This window comes from Grammomys surdaster, unplaced genomic scaffold, assembly GCF_004785775.1.
Source record: "Grammomys surdaster isolate TR1022 unplaced genomic scaffold, NIH_TR_1.0 185, whole genome shotgun sequence".
NCBI lineage: Eukaryota > Metazoa > Chordata > Mammalia > Rodentia > Muridae > Grammomys > Grammomys surdaster.
In genome coordinates, this window is record NW_021604630.1 from 18,833,378 (window position 1) to 18,847,572 (window position 14,195).

Sequence of the window (14,195 nt, forward strand, 5' to 3'; positions counted from 1 at the left end):
AAGAGAAACTTAAAGCAATTCCATTGAAATCAGGTAAAAGACAAGGTTGTCTACTCTCTCCCTGCCCACTGTAGTACTTGAAATTGTAGCAAGAGCAATAAGACAACAAAAGGTGATGAAGTGGTTACAAATTGGAAATGAAGAAGTCAAAGAATCACAATGTTCAGATGATATGTTATGAGCGCATATCTAAAGGATCCCTGAAATTCTACTAGAGAAGTTGTATAGGTGATAAACCTATTCACCAATGTGACTGGATACAAAATTAAGAAACAAAAATCAGTAGCCTTCATTTTACTAATGGTAAACAACCTATAAGAAAATGTTAGAGAAACAGTGCCCATCAAAAGAGCCTCAAATAATATAGAATACTTTGATGTAACTCTAACCAAGCAAGTCAAAGACCTGTATGACAAGAACCTCAAGTCTCTGTAGAAAGAAATTGGAGAGAAGATATGAGAAGTTGTGAAGGCCTAACTTGTGCAAGGATCAGTTTGACAAATAGTGTGAAAATGACTGTCTTACCAACAGCAATCTACAGATCTTATGAAACTTTCACCCAAATTTCAGTATAATAATTTACAGATCCTGATACATCTATTTTCAGATTTATAGGCAAACAACCAGCCAACTCAGGATAGCTAAGACAAACTGAACAATGAAAGAACTTGTGGAGATATCCCCATCACTGTCTTCAATCTTTACTACAGGGAAATAGTAATAAAATTTGCACGATTTTGCTGTAGAAACAGATAGGTTGATCAAGGGAACCTAATTAAGGATACTGAAATCAACCCACCCACCTACTGACACTTGATTTTTGACAAGTGAGCCATAATCACCCAATTGAAAATTGAGAGCATCTTCAACAAATTCTGCTGGTCTATTTGGCTATCTGTGTAGAAGAATGCAAATAGATCCATATCTATCATGCAGGTCAAAAGTAAAGTCCAGTTGGATCAAAGACCTCAACAGAAAACTGGATACCCTAAATTTAATAGAACACTCAATGGAGAATAGCCTTGAATTCACATGTACAGGAGAAAACCTTCTAAACAAAATGAGTCTTAGGCATTACAGGTCCCCAAACAATCAGAGCACTTGCTGTACCTTAGGTTGTTGAGGGAACTCTCTGTCTGTGGATCCTGTCCCAGTAAATGTACATCCATTTCTCACCCGAGTGGGAAACAGTTTGCATAGTACCACAGTGACTTGATGTGTATGGGTGTTTGACACCCAGGGCAGGACTTCCCTTCTTAAAACAAAAGGGGAAGGCATATTTGGAGGATTACTTGTATGAGGGGCAATGACAGAAGAGCAGGGCTGATAGTGGGTTGTAAAGGGAATGAGTAAATAAATCTGATTAAAAACAGATCAAATAATATAATAAATGGGACCTCATGAAACTGAAAAGCTTCTGTAAGTCAAAGGGCACTATTAATATGACCAAATAAGAGTCTACAGATTTGAAAAAGTTCTTCACTACAGGAGACAGAGGGTTAAACTCCAAAACACATAAGGAACTCAAGAAGTTAAGACACAAACAATCCAAATAAACCAACTAAAAAATGGATACTGACATAAACAGAAAACTCTCCTCAGAAGAATCTTGCATGGCTAGGAAGCATTCAAAGAGCTAAGACTACAGCAACCAAACAGAAACCTCATACTGTTCTCTCAGGTTTCCAAACTCTGGTATTTCTAGAACCAAATTTTAGTAGATAAGAATTGCCATGCAGAAATGGGATTGGAGGCTCTCTCTCTTTTTCTGACAAAGCATAATGAAAATGGAGAAGGGCTTTCAAGCTGAGAGACACCAAATGCAAATAAACACATACAGAGGCCCATGGGTTGGACCCATGATATGGAAGACAGACATCAATTCTATTATTATCAGGTAAAAAAATTAATAAAGTAAATTATGAATGTGTAAGATTACCTGTTATTTGTTGGTGAATGCATTTGATCCTAAAATAAAGTTGAGTATTCAGAACTTCTTGCCTGGGATTACAAACACACACAGACACACACACACACACAGAGAGAGAGAGAGAGAGAGAGAGAGAGAGAGAGAGAGAGAGAGAAAGAGAGAGAGAGAGAGAGAGAGAGAAAAGAAGGAAGAGGAGGAGGAGGAAGAGGAGGAGGAGAGAGAGGGGGCAGAGAGACAGAGAAGGGGAGAGAGGGGGAGAGAGAGATAGAGAAAGAGAGAGGGAGAGAGGGAGGGAGGGAGGGAGAGAGACAAAGAGACAGAGACAGAGACAAAGAGAGACAGAGAGTCAGAGAGATGGGGGAGAGGAAAGAGAGACCAAGAAACAGAACAAGAGCCTTGTTAAAGTGTCTACAGAAATACATGAAGGAAGTTTTTTTTTTTATTTTTATTTTGTTTTTGTAATGTATGGTATCTTCTTCAGGTATTGCAAGTCTGTAGACCTTACATTCTGGTATTCAGGTAAGATGTCTATCACCAGATTCTGTGTTTGGCACCACTTTTTTTTAGAGGTAATATCCTTAATTCAAAAAGGACATACAAAGAAATTAAGCCAAGCACACAAATAACTAAAAAAGCTATTATGTACATACTCCAATTGGAAGGAGATGAAGGCACAGGAGCTGGTACACTAGGCACAGGAGCTGGTTCACCAGGCACAGGAGCTGGTCCACTAGGCACAGGAGCTGGTACACTAGGCACAGGACCTGGTACACTTGACAGACTCGACAAGTGGACACACTTTCTGTCAACACATAGATGCTGTGGACCACAAACTGTGCCATCATTCACTGCTCCAATGTCATCTAAGGTTATCCCAAAATGATAGTCTATAGTCCAGCACGAGATATTACTGAAGTGAGTGGAATGCAATGTTTCATGGTTTCTCCTTTGGGGAAGTTGTGTCACATTCTCGCACTGAATTCGCCCACAGAGTACATCAGCATGTTCACATTCTCTGTATTCATAGGTATTAATTCCACAGTTACCAAAACGGTCACCCCGTTTGTTCATTTCCAGGTAGCAAATTCCACGTGCATTTCGACTTCCCTTGCCAAAAATCTTCTGACACTGTTCATCATGATGGAGTGGATGATAACACTCCATCTTATAGCAATAACCATCACCACTGCAAGGGCTTCCGACTTCTTTATACACATCTGTTGGACAGTCAGCTGAAGTTCCATTGCACGACTCTGGAAGGTCACACTCATTTTTCTCTTTTCTACTCACAGAGCCTGTTTGAAGGAATTGGCAAAGTTGGCAACAAAGCCCAGACGCACATCGAGCATCAGCTTTGAGAACACAGTTCTCACTACAGCATGGATCTTCTGAACAGGATTCAGAGCTCCCACAATCACACTGTTCTCCTTCCTCAACCAAGTAATTCCCACATTTGGTCAGGTTTGTTGTTACTAGTGTTTCTGGTGTTTCTGGTGTATCATTAAGCAAGTTCTTAGATAAAGAGTTGAATACAGATAATTAAAAGTACAGTTACTGAATTTGGGGTGATGTGGTCCAGTTGGGTACATTATGCATTTTTTTCTCTCCCACAATAACATTCCTCTTCATCATGCCAAATACCCAAATTGTGACCCATGTCATGTGCTACCACGTTTGCAACATATAACATCTTATCAGATATAAAACTGTTAATTGCACAGTTAGCAACTCAACAAATTCCAGCCATAAAAGCTACCCCTAATTGTTCATAACTATGTCTAACAAAAAGGTGTATGGCATCATGTCTAATTTGATTGCCAGTTGAGGCTGCCTCCCAATAGCAGAAGTCATCTTGAACTTTATGGATATTTTGATCTACATTGATAAGATTTCTTTGGCTCCAAATTTGAAGTTTGGTTAAAACCACATCAATACCTATTTGCAGATAATAACCATTTAGTGCATTGAGTATTCCCAACATATCTTGAAGACAAGTTGTGATATTGTTCTTTCTATAAACATAACGTTTATGGTCTATTACAACATAATAATCAATAAACATGTGGTGGGTCCACCAATTGTCTAGTGGTATTTTCCAAAATGTTGGGGCAACCCTTTCTTGAAACTTCATTTGCCTTGCTATTTCCTCTTCGGTTAACCTGCATCTAATGGGAATTAATTCTGACTCCTCACTGTCCATTTTGTAAGCCAGATGTTCAAATGTTGATGTTGAGCTCTTGGGCATAATTTCATAAGTTGTGCCATTTATGTCTAGTATGCCTTGCAACCTCCCAAAACAGGTGTGAACAATGACCAGGGATTCTGGGTCTTCATCCACTTAGCCATGGTAGTAGCAGTCATTCTGCACAAAAGGCTGTTCTTCAATTGGATCTCCTTTTTCACTAAAAGGAACAGGTAAAAACGGCATACATAGTAATTTGTAAATCATGGTCAAGGTAAGTTTGATGATATAACTTCAGAGTTTTTTTTCCCAATTAGGCCCTGGTTTCAGCCTTGTGGACAAACAGGAGGCTGGCTCGAATGTCTGTGGACTTTTGGGAGACCCGAAGCCTGGCTAGAGTTTTGAGACCTACTTCACTCACTTCTGTATCCAGGTGACTCAGCAAGACCTGTTTGGCCCTGCCTCTGCCCCTCCATTGCTAATGCAGAACTTTGCCATTGTCCTTGTCATTTAACCCATACTTTCTGTTAATCTTCCCTGCTTCCTATGCCATCTTGCTCCACCAAAAATCCTCCTCCCTTGGTTTGGAGTTTATATATGTGAGAGAATGAAGCAATAAAGTTGAGCTCCTATTTCAACAAGACTCCTGGCCCTGTGTGTTTCTTTTGGGCCATTTTCACTCATCATTTTGCTCAGCCCCAGAGAGAGGTGGTGGGATTGGGATTTCTCTCCTTTCACCTGGACCTGCTGGCAAGTAGCAGACAGACTGGTGCCCCATGTGAGGAACTTTTCTCCTGTCTCTTGATGCAAGAATACTGATGGGCCAATCTCTCTGCAGGTGAGTGTACTCCCATAAGATATGGGACAGTCTACATCTAAACGCTAGTATCCTTCTCCCAATCCTCCAGCTAATCCACTCCATGGTCCTCCTTCTTCTGTGCCTTCTGTTACTCTGCCTTATTCCATAGGAGGTCCTAACTCAAGAGAAACCACTCACCTCTACCCAGTCAACCTTAACCATGGGGTTACTCCCTACCACTGCAGCTCTGAGGAGTTACTTTTCACACAGGTTGAAAACAAGAAAAAAGGCAAAGGATCCTCCTTCTGCTGATAAAGCATCTGAAACAATAGTGGAACCAAGACGAGTGCTTTTGGATCATCACCCAAGGGACCTCTTTATCCTTCTTTGGAACCCTTTGGCAATGGCTGTTGGCTGGCCTCAAAGCAGGCAATAAAACTGGCCTCCCAAGACCCCTCAAAGAAATTTTCTTAGACCTCTGAAGGTCCTCTGATCCTTACAATAGGGAGGGGCTTGGGACCCAGTATACCACCAGCCTTTACCTAGTGAATATCAAACCTGTCAGTAATCAGTCAGATGCCTGGTACCCTTGGGAACCCATAGATCTTAAAGAATTGAAGAAGTTGATGAATGAGGATTGGGCTAACTCCTTCTTGGCCTAGACTATTCTTGAGGGCCTGGCCTGCCGGGCACATGTTCCTTGAGATCTGAAAGAGTTGGCTAAGGTAGTCCTCCCTGGGCCTATGTTTCTTAAGTTGATGGCATATTTATTGAGGAATGCCACACTGGTGGAAAGGACCAGAATGCCCAACTAGCCATACAAATCACCACTGGGATGCTCTTTGGTGATTTTGACCAATATTCCACAGATGCCCAACAAGCTGCTATTCTGAAGCCCTACCAGGATCAGTTCAGAGCCATTAACCTTGCTGCCTGGAGGAAACTTGATGAAGGGCCCACCGTGTTCCCAATAGGAGGGATTAATCAGAAACCTACTGACAACATTACCTTCTTCATTGACAGATTTCAAAAGAGCATTCAAAGGAAATTCCTTGTTGGTGACCTTCCTTCCATACCACCTTGTTTGCTCTCTGATCTGGATGGGATGAATGGTGATCACAAACTTTCCTGTGTATGGTTATGCAACTAGACTTATTCACAGGTGGAGCATGGCCAACAGAGATGTAGTCTCCTGTTCCTTTCAAACTAGTGCCCTGGCTGCTGTTCTAAATGTGGCCCAACAAGGAGATATGACTGTTCCTCTTAATTCCCTCCAACAGACCTTAGTCAGCAGGTTTTTATGTGGTAAAAATGACCATTTTAAAGAAGAGTGCCCTAATTTGATAAAAGCTGTCTCAGATCCTACAAACTGTTCACCAAGTATCCCTTACCCTAGGATTATTCTTTGGGCCGAGAACTGTTAATGTAAATTTATTCTCAATGGTTTGACTTTTTACTCCATGGGGTGCGGGGTGCTAACCCCAGCTCCATTAAATAAGGTGAAGCCTCCAGTTAGTGATAACTGGTCTGTGCCTCTTGTCCAGGGCTCTGCCCTAAGATGACTCTTGCCATAGTTGGGAAGACTTTCTGGTTCCTCAAAGGAACAAGTCCCCCTCTCTTGGAAGCTAGTACTTGTTGGTCTTTTACTGGGCATATGGGAGAATCAACCTCATGGGAAACCACCTCCTGGCTTTCCTTGTGGACCATGATGGCTATTACAGTGGGGCGTGCCCCTTGTAGTTGGTGGCCTTACTGCTAACCTTTTGGGCCAAGTCATTCTTGGAAAGACAAAGGCCTTTATGACTACTGGTCACAAAAATCATGATTTATGATCAGTTAGATACTAAAAAATGTGAACGGTCTTTTAAACAGGGAAAGATTGTGAGAAGTTTGCCTTTTGTACTCCTTGTGTTAATTTTTGTGCGTCTAATTTTCTCTTTAGATGATTCAAATGTTTTATTTTAGATTTATATGAGTGATATTAATTTGGGTGCTCCTAGCTTTTTGGGCCTCCAGGGTCTTACTGATAAGTGTCTCTCAATTCTTAAATGTAATAATTTGGGGGTTGCTCCTGAAAAGGTTCAAAAAGTGCTGCCATTTAAGATGCTGGGCTCCATGTTTTCCTGAGATTCTGTGTCCCCTGTTAAGCTTCAACTTCAAATTCAAGATTTCTGTACCTTTCCACAGTTACGAAAGCTTTTGAGAGAAATTACTTGGATGAGGTCTTGGATCTCCATTGTTGATGAAGATCTAACACCATTTTTTGACTTCCTTAAGGGAAAGACCTCCCTACCGCTATAGAGCTGACATCTGATCTATCCAGCTGTTGAATAAGATTAGAAAGGCAGCCTTTTGACTGTGGCAGACACATAGCTGGTCTGATTCTGTGGAGACACCTTATGCTGAGCCATCCTAGAGGAGCCACTGCACTGAGAGTAACAGGTAAGAAATCAAGGACACCCACATACATAAAAGAAACTTTGCTAAAGCTCAAAACAGACATTGTACCTCACACAGTAATTGTTGGGGATTTTAACACCCACTCTCAGCAATGGACAGATCATGGCAAAAGAAACTATACAGAGACACATTGAAATTAACAGAAGTTATGAACCAAATGCATTTAACAGATATCTATACAACATTTCATCCTAAAACAAAAGAATGTACCTTTTTCTCAGCACCTCGTGATACCTTCTCCAAAATAGACCATATAATTCGTCACAAAACAGGCCTCAACAAATACAAAAGACTGAAATAATCCCTTGCATTCTATCTGATCACCACGGACTAAGGCTGGTCTTAATAATGACAAAACCAATGAAAAACCCACATGCATGTGGAAACTGAACAACATTCTCCTCAATGATGACTTGGTCAAAGAACAAATAAAGAAAGAAATTAAAGACTTTTTAGAATTTAATGAAAATGAGGTAAAATCATACCAAAACTTGTGGGACTCCCTGAAAGCAGTGCTAGGAGGAAAACTCATAGTTATAAGTGCCTACAAAAAGAAATTGGAGGGAGCATACATTAACAACTTGACAGCACACGTGAAAGCTCTAGAACAAAAAGAAGCAGATACACCCCAATGGAGAAGACATCTGGAAATAATCAAACTCAGGGCTGAAATCAACCAAGTAGAAACAGAAATAACTATACAAAATATCAACAAAACCAGGAGCTGGTTCTTTGAGAAAATCAACAAGATAGATAAACCCTTAGCCAGATTAGCCAGAGGGCACAGAAACAGTTTCCAAATTAATGAAATCAGAACTGAAAGGGGAGTCATAACAACAGAAACTGAGGCAATTCAAAAAATCATCAGATCCTACTACAAATGTCTAAACTCAACAAAACTGAAAAATCTGGATGAAATGGACAATTTTCTAGATACCAGGTACCAAAGTTAAATCAGGAGCAAATAAACCATCTAAACAGTCCCATAACCCCTAAAGAAATAGCAGCAGTCATTAAAAGTCTCCCCACCAAAAAGAGCCCAGGACCATATGATTTAGTGCAGAATTCTATCAGACCTTCAAGGAAGACCTAATACCAATTCTCTTCAAACTATTCCATAGAATAGAAACAGCAGGAACACTACCAAATTCATTCTATGAAGCTACAATCGCACTCACACCTAAACTTTACAAAGACCCAACAAAGAAAGATATGCGGGCCATATTTCCCTTATGAATATTCGTGCAATAATATACAATAAAATTCTAGCAAACAGAATACAAGAACACATCAAAACAATCATCCACCATGATCAAGTGGGCTTAATTCCAGGAATCCAGGTGTGGTTCAATATTCGGAAATCTATCAATGTAATCCACTATATAAACAAACTCAAAGTTAAAAACTACATGATCTTCTCACTAGATGCTGAGAAAGCATTTTACAAAATTCAATATCCTCTCACGATAAAAGTCTGGGAAAGATCTGGAATTCAAGGCCCATACCTAAATATAGTAAAAGCAATACACAGCAAACCAGGAGCCAACATCAAACTAAATGGAGAGAAACTTGAAGCAATCCCACTAAGATCAGGGACTAGACAAGGCTGCCCACTCTCCCCCTACCTATTCAATATAGTACTGGAAGTCCTAGCCAGAGCAATTAGACAACAAAAAGAAGTCGAAGGGATACAAATTGGAAAGGAAGAAGTCAAAACATCACTATTTGCAAATGATATGATAATATACTAAGTGACCCCAGAACATCCACCAGAGAACTCCTAAACCTGATAAACAACTTCAAAAAAATTGGCTGATTATAAAATCAACTCAAACAAATCAGTAGCCTTCCTCTACATGAAAGATAAACAGGCTGAAAAAGAAATTAGGGAAATGACACCCTTCACAATACTCACAAATAATATAAAATACCTTGGTGTGAATCTAACCAAGCAAGTGAAAGATCTGTATGACAAGAATTTCAAGTCTCTGAAGAAAGAGACTGAAGAAAATCTCAGAGGATGGAAAGATGTCCCATGCTCATGGATTGGCACGATTAGTATAGCATAAAATGGCCATCTTGCCAAAAGCAATCTACAGATTCAATGTAATCCCCATTAAAATCCCAACTCAATTCTTCACAGAGTTAGAAAGAGAAGTTCTCAAATTCATTTGGAATAGCAAAAAACCCAGGATAGCAAAATCTATTCTCAACAATAAAAGAACTTCTGGAGATGTCACCATCCCTGACCTCAAGCTGTAGTACAGAGCAATAGTGATAAAAACTGCATGATATTGGTACAGAGACAGGCAGGAAGATCAATGGAATAGAATTGAATACCCAGAAATGAACCCCCATACCTATTGTCACTTGATCTTTGACAAAGGAGCTTATACCATCCAGTGGAAAAAAGACAGCATTTTCAACAAATAGTGCTGGTCCAACTGGAGGTCAGCATGTAGAAAAATGCAAATTGATCCATACTTATCTCCTTTTACAAAGCTCAATTCCAAGTGGATCAAGGACCTCCACCTAAAACCAGCCACACTGAAACTAATAGAAAAGGAACTGGGGAAAAGCCTGGAACACATAGGCATAGGACAAAAGTTTCTGAACAGAACATCAATGGCCTGTGCTCTAAGACCAAGAATTGACAAATGGGACCTCATAAAACTGCAAAGCTTCTGTAATGCAAAGGACACAGTCAATAGGACAAAGGGGCAACCAACAGACTGGGAAAAGATCTTCACCAACCCTACATCTGATAAAGGGTTTATATTCAAGGCATACAAAGAACGGAAGAAATTAGACTCTAGGCAATCAAAGAACCCTAATAAAAAATGGAGCACAGAGCTAAACAAAGAATTCTCAACTGAGGAAGCTCAAATGGTTGAGAAGCATCTAAAGAAGTGTTCAGCATCCCTAGTCATCAGGGAAATGCAAATGAAAACAACACTGAGATTCCACCTCACACCAGTCAGAACGGCTAAGATCAAAAAAACAGGTGACAGCACATGTTGGTGAGGATGTGGTGAAAGAGGAACACTCCTCCACTGTTGGTGGGATTGTAAACTGGTACAACCACTATGGAAGGCAGTCTGGTGGTATCTCAGAAAATTGAACATAGTGTTACCTGAGGATCCAGCTGTACCACTCCTGGGCACATACCCAAAAGACGTTTCAACATACATCAGGGACCTATGCTCCACCATGTACATAGCAGCCTTATTTATAATAGCCAGAAGATGGAAAGAACCCAGATGCCCTTCAATAGAAGAATGGATGCAGAAAATGTGGTACATTTATACAATGGAGTACTACTCAGCTATTAAAAACAATGAGTTCATGAAATTCTTAGGCAAATGGATGGAGCTGGAAAATATCATCTTGAGTGAGGTGACCCAATCTCAAAAAAACATATGTGGTATGCACTTACTGATAAGTGGATATTAGCCCAAAAGCTCTCAATTTCTAAGAAACTACGTATAGACCACATAAAACTCACATAGAAGAAGGAAGACCAAAGTGTGGGTGCTTTGGTCGTTTCTAGAAGAAGTATCAAAAGTTTCAACCAGAGCTCCCAAAGTCTAAACCGCCAGCCAGAGAGCACAATGGTAGGGACCCATGCACCTGTATAGGGAATTGAGGGTGACCTTGTTAGACTTCAGTGAAAGTGGAGGGCCATGGACCCTGAAAGTTTGGATCTCCTACTGTGTGGGAATTTGAGAGCAGGGAGATGGGACTGGGAGGATGTTTGGAGCACACCCTCACAAAAATTAGGATGAGGGGCTATGGGATAAGGGATTTTGGGGGAGAATGGGAAAGGAGATAACATTGAAAGGTAAATATGTATAGTATCCAATTAAAAAAAACACACAGATAAAGGGTCTAAAAAAAGAGAGGGAGAGAGTTTACTTATTTTAAATTATTTTCGAAAGTTTCTAGGAGTTGCTAATTGGCTAAGATCTTATTTTAAGCTCTCCACAAAAGAATTTAAGTCTCTGTTCAATATTCTCAAGAGAGAGGTAAATCCTAATTTTCCTCAAAAATTAATTGACATAAGAGAGGCAATCTCACAAAAAGTCCAGATGATATGTTATGAGCGCATTTCTGAACGATCCCTAAAATTCAACTAGAGAAGTTGTATAGGTTATAAACCTATTCACCAATGTGACTGGATACAAAATTAAGAAACAAAAATCAGTAACTTTCATTTTACTAATGGTAAACAACCTATAAGAAAATGTTAGAGAAACAGTGCCCATCAAAAGAGCCTCAAATAATATAGAATACTTTGATGTAACTCTAACCAAGCAAGTCAAAGACCTGTATGACAAGAACCTCAAGTCTCTGTAGAAAGAAATTGGAGAGAAGATATGAGAAGTTGTGAAGGCCTAACTTGTGCAAGGATCAGTTTGACAAATAGTGTGAAAATGGCTGTCTTACCAACAGAAATCTACAGATCTTATGAAACTTTCACCCAAATTTCAGTATAATAATTTACAGATCCTGATACATCTATTTTCAGATTTATAGGCAAAAAAAACAGCCAACTCAGAATAGCTAAGACAAACTGAACAATGAAAGAACTTGTGGGGGTATCCCCATCACTGACTTCAATCTTTACTACAGGGAAATAGTAATAAAATTTGCACGATTTTGCTGTAGAAACGGATAGGTTGATCAAGGGAACCTAATTAAGGATACTGAAATCAACCCACTCACCTATTGACACTTGATTTTTGACAAGTGAGCCATAATCACCCAATGGAAAATTGAGAGCATCTTCAACAAATGCTGTTGGTCTATTTGGCTATCTGTGTAGAAGAATGCAAATAGATCCATATCTATCATACAGGACAAAAGTAGAGTCCAGTTGGATCAAAGACCTCAACAGAAAACTGGGTACCCTAAATTAATTAGAACAGTCGATGGAGAAGAGCCTTGAATTCATTAGTACTGGAGACAACTTCCTAAACAAAACACTCAGGCCTTACTCGTCACCCAAACAACCATAGCAAGTGCTGTACCTGAGGTTTTTGAGGGAACTCTCTGTCTCTGGATCCTGTATCAGTAAGTGGACATCTGCTTCTGGCCTCTGGGAAAGGCTTTGCATAGTACCACAGTGACTTGATGTGTGTATGTGTGTTTCATACCCAGACTGGGTTTTCCTCTTCTCAGAACAAAAAGGGAAGACATATTTGGAGGATTTCTTGTATGAGGGGCAATGACAGAAGAGCAGGGCTGTTAATGGGTTGTAAAGGGAATAAGTAAATAAATCTGATTAAAAACAGATCAAATGATAAATAAATGGGACCTCATGAAACTGAAAAGCTCTGTAAGTCAAAGACACCATCAATATGACCAAATGAGAGTCTACATATTTGGAAAAGATCTTCAATCAACATACAGGAGACAGAGGGTTAAACTCCAAAACACATAAGGAACTCAAGAAGTTAAGACACAAACAATCCAAATAAACCAATTAAAAAATGGACTACATACCTAAACAATAAACTCTCCTCAGAGAAATCTTGAATGGCTGAGAAGCATTTAAAGAGCTAAGACTACAACAACCAAACAGAAACCTCATACTGTTCTCTCAGGTTTCCAAACTCACCCTGGTTCTTTAGAACCAAATTTTAGTAGACAGAAATTGCCATGAGGAAATTGTATTGGAGGCTCTCTCTCTTTTTCTGACAAAGCAGAATGAAAATGGAGAAAGGCTTTCAAGCTGAGAGACACCAAAGGGAAAGAAACACATACAGAGGCCCATGGGTAGGAAACATGATATGGAAGACAGACATCAATTCTATTATTATCAGGTAAAAAATTGAATAAAGGAAATTATGAATGTGTAAGATTACCTTTTATTTGTTGGTGAATGCTTTTGATCCTAAAATAAAGTTGAGTATTCAGAACATCTTGCCTGGGATTACAAACACACACAGACACACACACACACACACACACACACACACACACACACAGAGAGAGAGAGAGAGAGAGGCAGAAGAAGAAGAAGAAGGAGAAGGAGGAGGAGGAGGAGGAGGAGGAAGAGGAGAAGGAGGAGAGAGAGAGAGAGAGAGGGAGGGGGGCGGGGGGGGGGGGGGGGGCTGGGTAGGAGGGGAAGGAGGGTGGAAAGGAGGGAGGCAGGAAGGGAGAGAGAGACAGTGATAGATACAAAGAGAGACAGAGAAACAGCAAGAGACAGTGAGAGAAATAGAGAAGGGGGAGAGGAAAGAGAGACCAAGAAATAGAAAAAGAGCCTTGTTAAAATGTCTACAGAGATACATGAAGGAAGTTTTATTTTAATTTTTTATTTTGTTTTTGTAATGTGTGGTATCTTCTTCAGATATTACAAGTCTGTAGACCTTAAATTCTGTTATTCAGGTAAGATGTCTATCACCAGATTCTGTGTTTGGCACCACTTTTTTTAGAGGTAATATCCTTAATTCAAATGGGACATACAAAGAAATTAAGCCAAGCACACAAACAACTAAAAAAGCTATGAAGTACATACTCCAGTTGGAAGGAGATGAAGGCACAGGAGCTAGTCCACTAGGCACAGGAGCTGGTCCACTAGGCACAGGAGCTGTTACAACAGGCTCAGGAGCTGGTTCACTAGGTACAGGAGCTGGTACACTAGGCACAGGAGCTGGTACATTAGGCACAGGAGCTGGTACACTAGGCACAGGAAATGGTACACTTGACAGACTTGACAAGTGGACACACTTTCTGTCAATACACAAATGCTGTGGACCACAAACTGTGCCGTCGTTCACTGCTCCAATGTCATCTAAGGTTATCCCAAAATGATAGTC

At 40.1% G+C, this 14,195-nt stretch overlaps 1 protein-coding gene across 1 annotated transcript in view; it reads right to left on the minus strand.

Moving 5' to 3' along the window:
• Positions 1 to 2,461: 2,461 nt before the first annotated feature.
• The window catches only part of LOC114621827 (disintegrin and metalloproteinase domain-containing protein 26A-like), a 13,459-nt gene continuing 1,725 nt past the window's right edge, over positions 2,462 to 14,195 (minus strand). The window contains 4 exon segments of the mRNA XM_028768148.1: positions 2,462 to 3,421; positions 3,424 to 3,528; positions 3,531 to 4,332; positions 5,733 to 6,007. Coding sequence (XP_028623981.1) covers positions 2,462 to 3,421; positions 3,424 to 3,528; positions 3,531 to 4,332; positions 5,733 to 6,007 — 2,142 coding nt within the window.